Raw genomic sequence first — 19161 nt, 5'->3', positions numbered from 1 at the left:
CCCACATCTCACATAGGCACTGAGGAGGACCTGGAGGAAACCAGGAGGACTGGATTCAGGTCTGCCAGCCCGTGCCCCAGCAGCAGGATCACAGCCAGCCCCACGTTAAGAAAGTGGAAATAACAGAAGAAAGCCCTGCACTAAGGTCAGAGAGCAGAAACACTCAAATACAACTGAAGTGGATTTGTTCAGGGTTTAGTGGGGAAAGAGCACCAGAGAAATCCCCTCCAGGTGGCTGCACCAACACCCTCAACACTCAAATCATCACAACTGCCTTCACATTAAGTGACTCAACCTGAAAACAGCACCATTTGTTATCACTAACTCTCAAGCCACAGGACAAGTTCCCCAGTACGATGCTGGGTCTCCGCCCTGTGTAGAAGCAGCAGATCAAACCTGAACAGCTGATTTTCATTCCAAGAATTATAAAAGTCTATTAATGTGAACACCTGAAGCTGGACCACAAGGTTGTCCTGCATTTAGACTTGTTTCCAGGCAAGTAGGCATTTCTGAATGCTACACTTTGGTGCTTACACACAAAGGAGATAGTGTTATGTATAGCCAAGGGAAGGAAATCTTTCCAAGGTTCCTTCCTGCAGTTTTTGCTTCAATTGTTCCATCAGGGAAGGGACTGTCACTGGTGTTAACATGACAGCCCACAAGTGATATCTTTATCCATCCCTCACAAACCCAGTAAGGCATGAAAGCAGTCCACACAGAAGCTCTGGATCGCTTCTGAGTCCTTACTATGATCTGTCTTGTTAGCTCCTCTGTCAAAGCACAGAGGTGCTCTCATCTCAGCAATCTGTCTGCAACCCAAGCCCTACCCCTACTCCCTTTCAAAGGACTGGTCTGGTGACTGCTGTTCTTTAAAACCATAGCACCTGGTGATAAATGCACCTATACAGCTAAAAGCAAAAATCCCACCAACACAATATACACCCTCCTCTGTGCACAGAGAAGAGCAAAACCAACAAAGCTAAACATCCATACTTTATGAGGTACCAGCCACAGTCAAACCAGCCCCTAGATATGCTTTGCAAAAGCATTACAGTGGCATTTAAGTTCAAAAACCTAACGTGTAATTCAGATGACGTGCTGTGCAGGGCTGGATTCCTGCATCATCAGCAGAGAGAACTGGTCTGGATCTGCTCTACGTGACAAGGCCCATGCAGACACTAACTTGTTCTGCTGTCTTCTAAGACAATCACAAGATATAGGAAAACCCAGGCAAGGCTTGCTTGTGCTTGCCAAAGACACCACGTGTAGATGTACTACTGGCAGATGTGACCCAGAGAACTTGGCCCTGGTTTTATTCCAGGTGATAACCCTTCCACAACATCTCAAGAGGGCTCTTCACTTTGGAGTTTTGTACACCATATCTACACTGACAGAGTGACAAAACGAGGAGCTGGTCTTTCAGTGAGACTAGGTGCATCCTACCAAACCACAGACTTCCATGAATATGCAGCAAGGATTCTTCCCAACTTTTCTGGGGTTCAAGGAGGCAAGCTGCCTCACTACCAGCTGCAGTAGCTTCTGAATAGAAGAAGTAAAAATCAATACTTGGAAACTTTCTTGACACCCTGTTCCAGCACTGACACCACTTTATAAATGTGAGCTGCGACACCACCAATTAAACTGTCTCCCCTTCTCATCTGTCAAATAACAATAAATCAAAACAAAAAGGGCTCCATTTGCATTTCTATCATGTTCCTGCTTGCTAGCTGTCAGGGTAGCTGCTCTGAGGAATGGCTGGCATTCAAGGGGAGAGGATGTGATGAAACACAGCAGGAGAAGCTCAGAGCTACAGGAAATCTTTTACTTGCTATCACTGCAAACAGGTAATTAACTAGCAGATAGTAAGAAGAGAGTTCTCCTGTTTGTTATTATAGACCATCAAAACACATGGCAATGTATTTCCCTCCTTGTTTTGTCACCATTGGTGGAGTACAGGTGAAAAATTGAGTTGTATTAACACCTCTCACTACTTTATAAAACACAAACCTGTGCTCAGCTATTGTCATTTATTCTACTGGATTGTCTTTCTTAAGTTGTCCACTTTCTCATGCCCTGATGGTGTATTTTCGCCTTGCACCTTGACAACAACTGTTTCATTTTTGGTTCTGCACTCACCTCAGTAACATTCATCACTTTGATTGCTGCTAGCTGTCCAGTCTTAACATGGCGACCCTGTTAAAGTGACAAAAGACTGTAAGTAAAACATGCACGCAGGAACAAATAAGGCATACAACAACTGGGCTTCAGCACTTGCTGTCAATCATGCATCAACAACCTGTCAGTGTGACAAAAACTAGAAAGGTGAAGTTTGGTGACACCTAATCAGACCCAGCCCCTTACCATGCTCTTAAATCAGTTACCTCTGCAAAAGTAATTTCCCACTTTAGCACAAAGCAAGAAGCAATGCTAGGAGGCCTCTGCTGTCCAAGCAGTTTGTGGGGCTCCATGCAACTCCTGTTCCACAGGTGTTGTCACCTCACCAAGCACCCTGTTCTGGGCAATCTCAACACAGATCCTGGGTGGCTTAACTGAAGTAACTTCCTTGGCCTGCAATCCAAGGCTAACACAAACTGGGGAACCAAGGCACTGGACAGCTGGCACGGTCCCCACCTCCTCCCTGTATGTTCTGGTTCACCTCTGGGTAAAGACAAACCTCTGGCTCTCAGCACACCTATTTGTGAAGCTGTGTGTGGCTACTGCAAAGCTAAAAGGTGTATGCACTTTCCTGTTCCTTTTTTTTTGTTGGAAATGAATGGCTTTTTATTTTGGTTTAAATAGATTTATTGTGAAACACTTAGGATTTAACATCATTACTGCAACTGAGCTAACTGCATCTCAGCTACCTCCCAAAAAGGCACGCAAAGGCCTTCAGTGGTGGGTGGTGGAGTAACTCCCACAGGGTTTTGACTCCCTGTGTGCCTACAGACGTACACATGCTTCACTAGTGGAATGCCCACACTCTATAATCGTTACTAAGCACCAGATAACTGGCAATTTTAGACTAGGCAAGTAGTTGGTTTTTGAAAACAAAGCTAGGAGAAGAGAGGTAACAGTGAATAAAGCTGTTAAAAGAGCAAACTTGATACTGAGAGACTGACAAAAAGTGCTTCACAAGAATGCATCTCAGAAAGGCAAGACTTGCATGAAGAGTAGATTGGCTACACATCCTAACTCCTCACTTCCATCCAATGTCCAGAAAGGGGTTTAAAGCTTTAAGACTGCAATTTTGTTCCTGAAATAGTAGCGCCTGCAAAGCTGTACACAGAAATAACTGACATTAAATAAGCCATAGGAAATCAGGGTATCAAATACAAAATGCTGCAAGTTGGCAGACAAAATGATTTGCAGGTGCAATTTATACCTGAAAAAATTAAATCTAGGTTGATGTAATTTTAGACCCCAGGTCCTACCTGCACAAAATTGCACACAAGTGTTATTTCCAAGACTAAGCAATTCTGCATCAAGGAAAAATGATTCCTCCTTCTCAGGCAATACGTCACAGTCATGTTTTCTTTTACAGAAAAGTAAATCCTGCTGAGTTTTTGTGTATTTATAAGCGTCCTCCTTCCGTGGAAGCACTCCTGGGACTGCAAAGCTTTTCCTCATAAACTCTGATGATAGGATTTATGTATTATGGCAGACCCTGGGAGGAAGACAAATGGGACACGCCCTCCCCAGGCCCATGGCACACACTCCGTGGTAGCTGAGTGCAGATGGGCAGTGAGCAGTGCTAGCCCAACAGATGCTGGTGTTTGGTCAGCATCCATCCTGGCTGACGTCAATCCCGGTTAGCAAGCTTCCTCTGCACAGCCACGGTGCCTTTGTTGGAGGCCATTGTTTGCAAACGTTTCCAGGCATTGAATGTCTTGGCAATACAGGGAGAGAGGGCCTTCCACAACACACAGTCATGCTAGACCTGCTGGCACCCTGACTGAACTCCCAAGTTTGTCTAGAGACAAATACACTGAAAACTCTCTGTCTCCTGCCACATCAACCTGTCAAAACAGCCTCTCCTGGCTGCTGCACATTCTGCAGATGATGATGTCAACCATCAAGACTGATTTTTGCCATTGCAGTGCAGCATGGAGATGCAGTCCTTTACTGGAAAAAAAAATCAATCAATCAATCAATACCAGGCTAGCACTGCACTTGATACTGAATCTTGCCACTTGAGGGTGGCGAGACACTGAAATGGGTTGCTCAGAGAAGTTGGGGATTCCTGATAGCTGGGAGTGTTTAAGACCTCTCTGCATTAAGCTTTGAGCAGCTTGGTCCAGTAGGAGTTGTCCCTGCCTGTGGCAGGGGCTTTGGAAGAAGATGATCTTTGAGGTCCCTTCTGTCTCAAGTCATTCTGTGATTTTATGAAGTGTCCTTGATGAGGAGATGTTTCTCAGATGGCAAAGGTGCTGTATATGCATAGGGCCTGCATCTGGGTTGGTGCAATCCCAAGCACAAATCCAGGCTGGGTGGCAAATGGCTGAGAGCAGTCCTGAGGAAAAGGCCCTGGGGGTCTGGTGTTCAGTTCTGGGCCCCCCAGTTTAGGAGGGACATTGAGATGCTTGAGCGTGTCCAGAGAAGGGCGACGAGGCTGGGGAGAGGCCTTGAGCACAGCCCTACGAGGAGAGGCTGAGGGAGCTGGGATTGGTTAGCCTGGAGAAGAGGAGGCTCAGGGGTGACCTTATTGCTGTCTACAACTATCTGAGGGGTGACTCCACCACCTCCCCGGGCAGCCCATTCCAGTGTCCAATGACTCTCTCAGGGAAGAACTTTCTCCTCACCTCAAGCCTAAATCTCCCCTGGCGCAGCCTGAGGCTGTGTCCTCTTGTTCTGGTGCTGGCCACCTGAGAGAAGAGAGCAACCTCCTCCTGGCCACGACCACCCCTCAGGTAGTTGTAGACAGCAATAAGGTCACCCCTGAGCCTCCTCTTCTCCAGGCTAACCAATCCCAGCTCCCTCAGCCTCTCTTCGTAGGGCTGTGCTCAAGGCCTCTCCCCAGCCTCATCGCCCTTCTCTGGACATCTTTGCACAACAAATGTAGTCTCATTTACACGCCTGACACTGAGCTGACTGTTAGAGAAGGAGCTCAGACTGTGTAGAAAGGACAGGACCATGCCCTATCCCCCTCACACTCCACAAAGTTCCTGGTAGCCTGAGGGAAATTCCTTCGGGTTCATCCAACCACTCCTCTGCACAGGCTGACCTGCAATAAATACTGACTGGTTAAAGCAGCCTTTACCTGGCAGCAAGCTCTGCTAAGTACATGCACTTCACAACCTCATGTTTTTTAGACCCTTGTATCCTGGACCAAACAGAAAGTGGTTCAATCCACCAGAGAGCCCCTCTCAAGAGGTCTGAAGGGAAAGAAGTAGTGAAAACTCATTCCTGTTGGTTTGCTTCCATTTTCAATTCACAACAATTCCTTTTCAACAGCTGTTAATATGCCTTTATAAGAGGCTTCTATGTCTCATTGTTACATTACGCTTAAGAACCTCATCTTGCCCCACCAACATATCTGTGCAGAGTAGTGCTGAGGGCTGCAAGTTAACCTCATGAAAAGATGCAAACATATCTGTATCAGTTATCCAAAAGGGATGAATTTGTGTATATGGACAAAACAGTATCTCAGAGATTGTAGCTAAATACGCATCTACAGCTATGTATCTATAAAAAACCTTTTCATCATGAGATACTAATTTCACTGTCATCTTGGCAGATTTATTTTTGATTAGGGTTGTACATTATCCCAAAGTAAAGGATTCACTGCTGTCATGCAGCAATACATCTCAAGTGAGTCTGCACCTGCTAATGTATGCAACAACGTGGCAGAATTACACAGCACACTTCATTTCTTCTTACCTCTGACATCACCCAAACACACACAAATCATAGAATCAACCAGGTTGGAAGAGGCCTCCAAGATCATCCAGTCCAACCTAGCACCCAGCCCTAGCCAGTCAACTAGACCATGGCACTAAGTGCCTCATCCAGTCTTTTCTTGAAGACCCCCAGGGATGGTGCCTCCACCACCTCCCTGGGCAGCCCATTCCAATGGGAAATCACTCTCTCTGTGAAGAACTTCTTCCTAATATCCAGCCTATACCTACCCTGGCACAACCTTTCCTCTAAATATCACCAAAGCAAGAGGTTCAGCCAGCAGAGACAAAAATCAGAGAACCCTCAAGGCATCCTAAATTATATTCTTTCTTCTCCAGAGCTTCACTGTCTAGTCAGTTAGTCATGGGGGGGGAAGGGATGAAGCAAAGCTACTCAACAGCTCACCCAAACACCAGTGGTCACTGTAAGCTGTGGCTGTACACATGAAGTCAGCACCACCACTCAGAAAGGTGAGAGTGCTTTTGCAAGATACCACGTTAGGGAGGCTGAAGCTTCCAGAGGACAGCGGGTGGAGAAGAACTACCAGTACCTGAGCAGCTTAGAGAGCAGGGCAGTGTGCCCCACATTATGCTTCCTTCAATGCACAGACTACAGCTGCGCTGGCAGCTCAGAAGAAAAGCCACAGGTTTCACTCTTTTACATTTTTCAAACTGTTTTGAGTTCATTTTCCTTGACATCTCTGAAGGCAGTAAACATCCTGAACTCGGCCCTGGGCTTCTTGTTAACACACTGAGACTAGAGCCCAAGTATGGGAAGGTTTCAGGGCCTGGCCCTTTACATTTTCATTTGTCGATAAATCTCAGAGGTTAGCCAGAGTTCATGGGAACTCACACACTGCTGCTACTTCTGATGAAACCATAAGGTTGAGCACATTTGGATGGTTTTGGGAAAGGTGCTGTTTCAATTTTTGTTTAAAGCTCCAGGGAGCTCTAATCATTTGGCTGTTCTAACTGTTTCCCAACTGTTTTCCATCACTTAGTGATGAGATGTGCAAAAGTTTATCCTTTTTTTTTCAGTCCAAAATAGGAAGAAGAACAACAAAGGGCATTGCCCTCCCAGCCCCTCTGCACAATTCACCACTGCCCATCTTCTCCAGACCATTAAAGGGAATCTGTCTGAAGTGATTCAGTATCTTTTGTTGCACATTTCCTCTGAAACTGGGCAGAGGGCAGGAGTGGTCTGTGGGTCCATTTCTATCATAAAAGATTTTATCTTTCATTCAAATGCTCTGTTTGAGAGCAGGTTTCAATGCTGGAGAATGCAGCCAAAACATCTAACAGCCATCTGCAAGTCACCCATATTCCTATCCAAAAATACAGCATTAAACACTATCAAGCATATACAGAGCTTAGACATGGACAATTCTGAAGCTCAATGACTTGCTAAAATTAAAGGTCCTGCCTACAGTTTGATGAGGTATCCAAGCTGGGAAGAAATTCTGCCATTAGCTTTGAGTCCAGCTAAATTCCTTGTCTCCTCCAGAAAATATTTCTGCATAAAAAGTCTGCTGCAGTTGCCAGTTAGTCACTACAGGAACATTCAGCAAACCTGGAGCCAGCACACACACTTTTCAAATCTGCACACAGCTCATTGCAGCCACATTTCTGGAAGGTGCTTTATGCCAAAGATCTGGTTCTGATGAGCTCCAACCATGCATTATCTCTGCAGGGAGATCTACATGGAACAGAAAGATTACCCAGTGTTATTTCTATTGAATGGGCATTTACCTTTTTAGCTCAATTAGATAAGAGAACTACTTATCTATATCTACTACTGGAGGTCAAGACGTGTTTTTCTATTTACATTAGACATGAGTGTCAGCATTAGCAGTCAAGCCCTTAGCTGAAAAGGAGCTTTACATGAATTCAGTATATTTACAGAATGATGCATTCAGTCAGGTACAACACCTTTTACTGTCCAAACAAATATTTGGGGCACTCCCTGGCTTGGGCCAGTATTGCAACCAGAGACCCAAGAGCAGAGATCCAGCAACACACACAGCTGAGACTGCTAGGCTGCAGGTCACATGTAGAGAGCTCGGTTTGAGAGCTCCCTCCCAGATCTTGCACACACCTCTCTTCCTAGGGCTGGCAAACAGCTCCCATCAGCTCCTCTCCCCAGATGCTACCCTAGAGATTCGAAGCAGACTACTGCAAGTCGAGACAACAGCCCAGCTGTCCCGTACCGTGCCGCACAGCACGCCAAGGCAGCCCACGACAGCCCCATCACACGCTTCCTTTTTGGCAGCAGGCGCTCATTAACGTCCAAGTGTTTCTGGGTCTGTCTGATGATGCTGTCCCCATTTAACCACAGCAGGAAAGGTGCACGTGAAGGGCTGGGGCTGCCTGCTGCAGGACATCAAGGCAGTACAAAGCTGCTGGGTTAGACAATGCAGAAGTGCCCATCTGTGCCCATGCTCTTGTCTGCAGCAAGATTTTGTCTCGCTTAAAAAGCAACATTTTTGGCAAGGTTGTGAGATACCTATGTGCAGGAATACCTCCCAGATGCCTTGAGCCTTGGACACTGGTCAGTTTGCACCTTTATGCCCACGTGGAGGGCAATTTCACATTAAAGACAGGCTGCCATCAGGCACACACACATCAGAACAGTCTACCTGTTCTGAGCACAGGCACAACTCGCTCACAACAGCTGCACAAGGCTGTGGGGCTCCTGGGTGATCTTTCACTGCACCACTGCCTGACTGGCTGTGGTATCCAGAAACACGGTAGCTAACTCATATTTACCTCTAGGTATCTTCTCTGGATAATAAAGTTTTGTACTTGAAAGTAAGTTCTGGCTGTTGGAGGACTTTGACAGCCAGAGGATTTTCTCACACAGATGCAATTATCACTGGATAATTAATGCAGGCTGTGACCATCCACCCTTTGGGAGCAAGGTGAAGGCACAGCTCCTTCACTACAAGTTCTTACTGAAAGAGAACTTCAACAAGCAGATTTCTTGTTCAGAACCCACTTACGAACTTTGAAGTTTGAGCTCAGCTCAGAAAAAACTACGTGTCCCTGCAGCTGCCAGCTCAGCGTTCTGTGCCCTGAAGGACAGGACCCCACCCTTTAGCCCCTCTCTCCTCCCCACCCTTTCCATCCTGGTAACACAAGGAAAGCCTTTAAGAGACTATGCATCAAATGAACAATGCCCTGCATAGGGATTCAGGAAACTCTCTGTCCTATTCCACATGACCTTAGCAGAGTCATGATCCTTCTGTTTCCCTTTCCACCTACATGTAGCATTCCTACTTGGACCTAGCTAGAAGAGATGAGCAATGTTTGCTATCACCAGCTCCAGAACCAGCCTGGGAACACTGGCTTGTCTGCTCACACTGCAGGCAGGCAAGGGCAGCCTCCAATGCAGCTGCAGTGTGCTCCTGAAGGTACACCAGTGGGTTAGCATGTCAAGAAGGACCTCAAGAACAGAAAACCTGCATATGTGGCACTCCTCTGGGGTCCTGTTGTCCCTTGGAGTCTTGACTAACACAAACAAGTAGACAGGGTTTACATGTGCAAGTTTCAGTGCTGAAAAGAGTCACCCAAGGAAGAACAGTTACTTAGCAGGAGAGCTGTCAGGAAGAGCAGCCTGTAATCCTTGTCTCAGCAACGGGTACCACATGAGATAATCCAGCCACGGCTGGAACTATTCAGCTAAAAATACAACAATAATGCAAACCTTGAAATGGGACAGCAATACAGTCCAAGCAAAAACGGTTAAAAGTTTGGAAGCTTATACCTTGGTTTGGTTAGTTACTGCTCCGAGGCAGAGCTCAGGGGCAGCTGCGCACCGAATACTACTAGGGCTGGATTTCAGAAGTGACTCATTCCACTGTAAACTACAACACACAATCCACAAATTCTGAGAGCTTAAAAAAAAACCAAACCCAAACAACCCACAAAATGCCCAACCCACCACAACACACATCAGCCCAGGGCAGATAATTAACAGTTATAGGAAGTCCTTTAAGGCAAAACAACAACAACAAAACAACAACCAAAAAAAACCAAACCAAAACACAACACATGTAGGATTCAGGACAGCAGCCAGGTGGGAATGTGGCTATTACACCTTCATCCTTTTAATCATGCAGCTTGGGCTACAGAAAGCCTACTTTGATTGACTTCATGAAGTTTTGGTGGCACTTCAGTCACAAAATCTGAGTCTTTGTTGTATTTTGGGGTGGGAAATAAAAAACAAACGTATTCCTCATAACATTTGTTTTCTTCTTTGTGATACTGTGAGATGCTGAGATGTGGAAGTCTGGGCCTTATTCCAGGTGACCTCTACAGTAGCCCTCAGCTGCATCTCCCAGCTGAAGCACCTCCTCCTTCCCTTTCACATGACTGTGTTGATGACAGCAGTGCAGGGATGCAGGACTTTGTAAAACCAAGACCCAACTACACTGCAAAAACTCCAACCACGTGGATGAAACACATTTGCCATTTTACCCCCACATTTGACATCCAATTTCCAGGCAGTCTTAGGTTTCACCCAGAATCACTTGTGCAGCACAGCACAGCCAAACATTGCATTTCCCCTTTCCTGCAGAAACACTCAGGCAATTGGACCACCTCCTCTGCCATTACCCCTCTGCTATTAAATGTATGCAGCATCAGAACAAGCTCCTGAGATTACTTTCAGCAACATACAGGTCCTCTGCTGCTCTCAGACAATCCAACATTAGACACTGCCAGTCAGTCCCTTTGGTTGTAATGGGACTGTTTGACTTAGATTTATCTATGTTGCCTTCAGAATTGACCACAGATGTCTTCCTCCCAGGGGAAGTCAAAGCATGTCACATAAACACTGTAAAATACAGTCATCCTTGTCCATAGCTGCTCAGAGTGATGAACAACAGAAAAACAAACACACTGTAAATAATCAAGACCTGCTCTTCAAGGTTTATATGGGATTTTTTTATCTCCCATACGCTAATTCCTATTCTTCTTTATGATTTGGTACGTTCTAAGAAGTTAGCTGAGATAGATCACTTCCAGTATAGACCTTACTACTAAGTCAAACGCTATTTATCATGCCCCAGAACTTGGCTTGTAAAATGTTAACAGTAAAATCTAATGGGTCTGCATGTAGATATATGAAGAATGAAAGTTAATTAATAGCACTCAGGGCATTTGAAGATGAAGCATGTTACACTAATGAAGAGATAACTTACAAAGACATTAAGTATTGTTAGGAATAAAAACGTCAAATTGCATTCCAAATGAAAAAAGGTAATTTTGTAAAGGTTAGCAAAATTAAATAGCAAAAATGACTTCAATGTTCAGTAAAATAAAGTTCTGTTCCTAGCAAACACTACTGCTCTTTCTCTGAGCAGAACAGGTGATTCTACCCATCCCACTGTTTCTCTCTCCCCTCTCTCATCTCAGTAGATAGGTATATTGCACTTAAAGTAAAACTATTAGTTTTATAAGGACGTTTTAAATCATATTTTAGATGATTTAGGCTTTCAAGACCCACCTGGATATGTCACTGTATGGCCTGCCCTAGGCAATCCCACTGTGACAGGGAGGTTGGACTTGATCTCCAGAGGTCCCTTTCCAGCCCCTGCCATTCTATGATTCCACCATTTAGGGGTAAGATGTCAATCAATCAATCAATCAATCAATCAATCAATCAGGTTTTACCCTCAGGATCCATCCCTATTGTATTACATGTTTAAACAAACACATAAAAATATCCCTGTAACTCATAAGACTATGGAAGACAAATAAGTTGGCAGTGGTACAGGAGGGACTTCCCACATACTAAAATAGCAACTCATTAGCCAAGAGATGAAAACATCTAACCTCTATTAATCACTTAAAATTCTTCCCAGGTCAACACTGGCTGGAAGGGAGGGATAGATAGGGGTCATTTCAATGGTACCAAATCAAAGCACCTTGATCTGTGGAGGAAGAGGAGTTTTTCACCCTTACTGCGAAGCGTCTGTACCACAGCCTTCGTGAACTGTAAAACCCAAGAGGCACAAGAAGCAATTTTTCTGTCCAGCTTATTTTTTTTTATCCTTTCAGTTCCTACTTCCTGCCATTGTACAAGTGGAAACGCAGATTGTTTGCTTTGCCTAATGTTTGTCTGTGTCTGACTGCAGACCAGTGGGAAAAGAAAATGAAACAAAGGAGCAAACTCGAGCCCTTTCGCAAACACTTAGTTGAGCGCCTACATCTCTGCAATCTCAGTGTGTTCAGTTGATCAGATTACCATCCTTGTGCAAAACACGAACTACTCAAGGCTACTGCGTGCTTGTATAAGAGCAGACTAGAGATTGATCTTCTGGGATTTTGAAACCTGCTCCCCAAGAGGTCATTCATGCTGCAATCAGCAAGATAAAGAGAAACACTAAGCACTTTTGAAAACACCATGCTAGTCATAATACAATGAGAAGAGTTTTGTCCTCTACTATTTCAATCACAGAATGCATCAGGTTGGAAGGGACCCTTGAAGGTCACCTTGTACAATCCCTCTGCAGTGAGCAGGAACATCTCCAAATCACTCAGGTTGATCAGGGCCCCATCAGATTTGATCCTGAATGTCTCTGGGGCGTAAACCACATCTCTGGGCAGCTTGTTCTAGTATTTCACCACTCTCACGATGAAAAAAAACATCTTCCTTATTATGTACAAACTAAATCTACCCTGCTCCAGTTTAAAACCATTGCCCTTCATCCTATCATTACAAGCCCTTCTAAATAGTCCTTCCCTGTATCGCCACACACCCTTCTAAACAGTTCCACCCATCTGAAATGTGTCATCACACAGTTCTGACTGCAGCAGAACATCTCACGTAATCTTCCGCAGCTCCGTGCTCATTTGGAGGCAAGCATGGCTCTCCCACAGCTTCACCTTACTCAGCTAACATACAGACATGATGTTTTACGAATCCCACTGCTATGTGAAGTTCCTGAACTGAGTGCAAGAAGGAGGAGTAGGAGCATTCCTCCTGAGAGGTAAAATTATGGTGGTCATTGGCAAGTAACAGACTCTCAATAACATTGATCTGGCCCAATTTGTGTCTATCTGGAGATACTTCTGGAGGGTCTGAGGGAAAAACAAACACTGAACTTCCAGGTGTTCTCTGTTCTCTTGTTCACTGCAAGGCCCCTGAATGGAGGTTGCTACCATCAAGGAAAGAAAAGCTACCTTTTGGGGCTACGCATGGGTAAAGAAAGCAGCACGCTGAACGGGAGGAGAGGTCTGAAAAGCAAGTTGTGCAGTTATCCCCTTTTCCTCACACTCCCTTTACTGGGACAAAAAGCCTGATTTCTCTGAGCCTAAATGAGTCTTCTTGCTGGGGACAGGAAGGTTGCCACAGCCTTGGCACAGAGCCAGTCCTGCTGAGCACCTGGAGAGCCCAGCAGTGATTTATGACAGCAAAGGTCCACCATGCCAGAAGTCTATTCATCCAGAAAAATAAACAGTTTAGGAAAAAAATCCTCAGCCTTTGAAAGGCTCTCTGCAGATGAGGGGCCATCAAGAAGCTAAGCCTAGGGAGAGATACAAATCCCTCCACCCCAGTGAATTTCTGCTGCCTGACTCATGTGCAGCCATTTACAGAAGTACAGAGCACTAGCGAGAATCTATACCCAGTACATCTCTGCTGGATGAAGTCACAAGCAGTTAAATGTGTCCCACTGGCCTCATCCTCACTGAAAGGAAGTGAAGGCTGAACTGTAGGAGGTCAGCTGATGGGTGGCCAGACTTTTGAGCAGGAGTCCCTCAAAGGAGGGGGTTTTTGGCTCACCATCACTACAAAGCTCCTAAGGTCAAGCTGCAAACAGAAATTACAAACTTGGTGTTATGAGAGTCATGTTTTAGAAGTTCAGGCAATGCAGCCTTCCCAGACACATGCTAAGAAAACCTTTGTTAGCCTTTGTGTGCAACTTCGTGTGCACATTAAGCTGTCAGCAATTCTATCACTGAATTTTAAACACTCCTTCAGCATCCTTGTGAAGAGCAAGTGTTGAATAGTTGAATTTTCTCCTCTATATAATACAGAACATGGACACAGCTCTACACGGCTTAAAGTTAAGTTGCTGGGGTTTGTTTTCAAGGCTACTAAGGCAAGCAAGGTACACATAGAACCAACCAGGTTGGAAGAGACCTCCAAGATCATCCAGTCCAACCTAGCACCCAGCCCTAGCCAGTCAACTAGACCATGGCACCAAGTGCCTCATCCAGGCTTTTCTTGAACACCTCCAGGGACGGTGCCTCCATCACCTCTGGGACTGCAAGTTCCAGCCTAGATGATGAGGGCTAAAACAACCTTAAAGTGATTTACTTTTTCATTCCAGTTCTGCTAGGGCTCTCCTCTCACAGAGTGCAACACCATGCAGGTATGTATCCCTCTGCAGATGACCATGACAGGCTGTACACATTGCACTGCACAAGACAGCCCAGCACTAACAACTGGCATTGTTACAGGTTTCTCTTGGGGGTCTCTGCGCCTTTCCTTCAGTACTTCATGCCAAATAGCTTCCCTACAACTCTCTTCACCTGAGGTGAAACCTAAAGTCAAAACCATCAACTGAGCACCAGCGTTCAGTTCAGCAGATCTGAGGCTTGGCTAGAGAAAGGTTGTTTTTCACACACATATACAAAAGCTTTCACAGAGCATTTATCTGAGGGGCAAAAAAAAAAAAAAAAGAGCATCTACTCTCAGTGCCTTTTCATCTGGCTCTCTTTGATGCATCATCCCCCCAAAAATTAAAAGGAGTTAATGGACGCAATTAATCTGTGAGAAAACACACCAGTCTCCAGATTTCTGAATGAGCTCTCTAAGAGATGAACTACATGGCACTGATCTCACAGCAGCAGTCAACTCCAATTCCCTTCCAAAATCCTATTGGCCAGATGGTCCACAAAACTCAAGGGAAAATTGCTCAAACATTTGGAAAGGCTTTCAGTATTAGGCTGGTCTCCAAAATGAAACCAGGCTACCCTTCCAACTATTCTTAAAAGTAATGTATACCTTTTCTAATTAAATTAAGAAGGAGCAGTGCCTCCAAATTCACTTTTCTAAAGGGAAAAAAAAAAAGAGAATTTGAGAAGTGCCTTGGTGTTATTTTTTTCCCTAAACTTATCTAATCAGCTTCATATAGCAGAAGCCTGGCTGGCAAAGGTTCTCCTCTCCAGCCAACTATAGGTCAGATGTTCAGTAACAGTTCCTGAACAGCTACAAGCAGTTACAGTTCATTGCCTTGGCTTCTCTTTTTTTTGTATTACTTGGAGGGACTGAAGTCAATCACAACAGAGAAAGAACAAACAGTGAACTCCTGAGAGGGAGAAGAAAAAGTATCCCTGCAGAATAATTTCAAGAAAAAGACAAAATATATTCCAGCTGAAGAGCCACAGAGCCTTAAGCAATGTAGACTGGCAAAATTACCAGCATGTATGAAGCAAAAGTAGCAACTAACCATTGGAAGAAGTGAGCACAAAAGAGACCAAGAGTTTCCTGCAATTACAGTATAGGATGGAGCAATGCACTATACAGTGAACAAGTGCAGAGCCCACAGGCTGCCCCCTGCCCTCCTCTGATGTGCTGCTGGCTTCACTTCTGAGAGGTTCCCTGCAGGACTTCCCACCAAAGGCTACCCCCACCTAATGCTCAGGGGTTTTGCATGCAATTCAGGCTCCTCTGATGTCAACAGTTGACATCAGAATCTGAAATTGTCCCAGGAAAGGTCAAATTTCCCTAACTGAACAAACCTCACTTTGCACCAAGGCTGCACCACACTGAAAAGGTGTGTGTGTATTGCACGTTTTCTCTCTTGGAGGAGGTGCATTCAGACCTGCTGTGTCACAGGTTTGATCCAGATGTCAAGAAGTTAACCTGTGCCATTACTGCAGCATGTCCAGTTGTGTAAAAGTACCCAGCAACCACCTGTACCACCACTACCCAAAGTTCACTGCCTATGGGCAGTGCAGATGAAGGCCAGATGGACATGGAAGACTCCTGCTATTCGGGTTGCTTACAGATACATTTACATTCACAGACATACAGATGGCTTAACACCTACAATATGTATTTCAAACACTAGCACCACTGGTTTAACATCTAGTTGTGTTCACTTGAAAACTTACTCTAAAGGTTTAGCCATCCACAAGTTTCTAAACAAATTCTTTTTGCAGCTTCTTTGCATGTTGTGTCATCCACATCCAGATGCCAAAACACATCAGCAGTTCATTGCTCTTTAGAATGAATCTGGTAACCCATGCCAGAAAAATTTCACAGGGTCAGATAAAACTCCACAGAATTGCCAATACACATATTTAAATAAAAGAAACTTCAATTAATAGGCTTTTATTAACAATAGAATTGTCTTAAAAATAAAGTGCATATGAAAATACTGTACTAGAAAATATACCTCCCTAATGTTTTCTATTACCTTCTAGCTTCTTAACCTTTAGTTTCAGGGTGGGACATGGACATATGGGGAATTGCAAGCTCTCCTCCACTATCAAAGACAGAAGCTGACCCAGGTTTCATGAGAAAACAATGCATATGTGATTGTGCTGCCCTTGCATCCAACTAGATTTTAACCTGCCAGCCCATTTCAGCCCACACCAATAGGCAGACAGAAGTCTCAAAGACGATTCAGTTCCTGTGTGCTTTGTGAGAACAGAGATAGAGACAAACTGCCTTCCTGAAGAGCTGAGGGCTCCAGAGTGGGCTCTGTGGTATCCCACCCAGTGCCAGCCAGAGAGCTCACACCTACAGCCAGCTGGAGCACAGGCAGCTTCATGCCCATAAGAAGCAGGCAGCCACAGGAGGGTGTTGCTGAAGTGTCAGCTCAGAGGAGGTGGCTAAGGAGTAGTAAGAGACCATGGGCATGTGTGCTAGTAGAGATCCTAAAGGAGTCAACCCAAGAACTGGGACTCCTGATGTCAGAGGTGCAGGACAGCATAAGAAAGGATAAATTTGAAAGCAACTGCCTCTTGTTAGTTTTACAACAAAGCTTTCCCTCAAAACACAGGAAGTTTAAACAGCTTCAGAATTCACGTTGCTATATAAACTCACCTCTCCTCAGTGCTGCAGGCTGCTTTCCTCCACTCTTAGCATCAATACTCCAAAAGCATTTTCATGTTTGCACCACTGAGGCTTGCAGAAAATATGTATTTTTGACATGTTTACTCAAGAAAATAGCTATATCCAATAACAGAAAGATTAATAAACCCCAAATACCTAAGTGGAAGGGGTTCTGAGTCACTGGGCCACCTCCAGGGATTGACTCCCCAGCACTGATTGTCATTTCCATTTATTCTTGTCATCAAATGAGTGCAAGGTGAGCATAAAACATCAGCTGTTCACATTTTATATGCAATCTGAATGGGTGAAACAAATTATATCATGTGCAAAGGACTGGAAAAAAATGAAGTTCCAAATAATTATTTTTAAAGACCTGGTTTGCACACATGGCTTGACCCAGCTTAATTAGAAATGTATTTCCAGCTCAGTTTGATGAAGGATGGACATGCTCACTGGCCTACATCAGTTTTGTTTGTCATTTTCTTTTAATTGATCCAGTCACACTGGACATCATTTTCCAAAGTGCTCATCTTCTTCAGAACTCCATCTTAGTGCATGCAGTTTCAGTGGCGTTGAGAGAAGAGGAGGGAGATTAATGCAGAGCTCTCTGGAAATACCCATCTATTTCTGTCACCAGTCCTTTCTTTTTAAAAGAACATGGTTTAGGAAAGTCAGCAATTAACACTGATTAAAAAGCTGACTGGTGTAGGCTTAATGCTCATATGTCTCATGATCCAGTGAGAACAGGAGGTTTATCACTGACTGGGACAGCGAATGCTGGCCACAGTCAGAGGAGGTTTTGCCCTCGCAGCAGTCATATACAAGATGTTTCTGTAGCAAGGCAACAACCCCTCTACCTGCTAAGGCTTCCTTTCATTTTTGCCAAGAGGAAAAAAGCCAAGAAAGTTAAGAATAATAATGCAAGAAACTATTCTCTGCCAAACCTCAAGAGAGCTGCTGCTCTGCTTCATCACCAGCTCCAGGCACACACCCTGTTACGCAACCACACCAGCATGCACACAACCTGATCCAGAGCCCAAGGGTTGGAAATGCTAGACCTCAGAAGCACAGCCACGGAAATGCAAGGCTATGCTGATGGCAAACATAATTCAAGGTGGGGAAAAAACATAAAAACTAAGAAGTAAAGCCCTCTGTATTATCTTATGCCTTCTGCAAACTGCTCTCTAACCAAGGCTCCTTCAGCCAGTGCTCATGCACAAACATGGATACCTCCTTGGCAGCTAGGACACAAGCCAGACATGGCCTATCAAATGACAACCAGCTCCTGGAAACACACCTAGTGAACCACACAGCAGCCTGCCCTGGGGTGGGGGAAAAAATGAAGAAGCAGCAACTTCCTCTTTTCTCTTTCTGATCATGCTCTGAGCTTTGTAAGGAGATACTTGGGAATGAAAATTCATCATGCAGTATCCGAGGGCACCACATGATGACATACATGCTACTTGCTTGGCCACAGAGGAAGGCAGAAAGGAAGGAAAACCCACTCCTCACATATGCTCCTGTAACTTGAGGAAACAAGCCCTCTGGAAGTTCAGGTAGTGTTTACATGCAACAGGGTTCAATCAGCCAGGTTCTGCATTAGCAATCACAGTTTATATAGAACAGTGTCATCTCCAACCCACATTCTGCTGGCCCCTACAATCTCCAGCCCCAGTCCATTGCAAGGACAGCAGAGGTGCCTGGAGTCTCAGTCAAGCCTGTATTTTAACATCAAAAGGGAGAGCTCTGCCAGAACTCTGTAATGTAGCCAATTCAGAACACAGCAATCACAAAAGCTCAGAAAGCCAAGTTGTTTTTAATCTACTTATGCTGACAATTGAACCCCATCTGCACAACAGATCAGACAAGTGCTATGCAGGCTCTGAGCATCACTCAAGGCTGATAAGGCCATTTTCTTTCATTCCTGCTCAGAGAACTGTGAATTTGGGTAGAACCCAACCAGGACTTCTTTGTGACTACCTGAAGACCCTTGTGAATGCAGCAGGTGCTCTTTGCAAACACACAGAAACCTGAGGGCTTGTGCACATCTGTGCATGTGCACTCCTGTGCTGACATGAAAATAACATGCAGGCCAAGTGCACAGGACTTGTGAAGTCTTCATCCAGGTGGGTACAAAGAGGAATACAGGAAAGGGTGAAACCTAAGTCCTCTCTAACCTTTAGCCTTCAGCCTATG

The 19161-nt window shown here is 44.8% G+C and overlaps 1 protein-coding gene across 6 annotated transcripts in view; it reads right to left on the bottom strand.

Annotated features, from left to right (window-relative positions):
• The window catches only part of NRK (Nik related kinase), a 118526-nt gene that overhangs the window by 80736 nt on the left and 18629 nt on the right, over positions 1–19161 (bottom strand). For all 6 annotated transcript variants that reach the window (XM_064159549.1, XM_064159553.1, XM_064159552.1 and 3 more), the window contains exon 3: positions 2137–2193. In XM_064159549.1, the coding sequence (XP_064015619.1) occupies positions 2137–2193 (57 nt within the window). The remainder of the gene's footprint in view (positions 1–2136; positions 2194–19161) is intronic.

This window comes from Pogoniulus pusillus, chromosome 19 (genome assembly GCF_015220805.1).
Source record: "Pogoniulus pusillus isolate bPogPus1 chromosome 19, bPogPus1.pri, whole genome shotgun sequence".
Taxonomy (NCBI): Eukaryota; Metazoa; Chordata; class Aves; order Piciformes; family Lybiidae; genus Pogoniulus; species Pogoniulus pusillus.
This window is presented reverse-complemented; position numbering and strand designations above follow the sequence as displayed.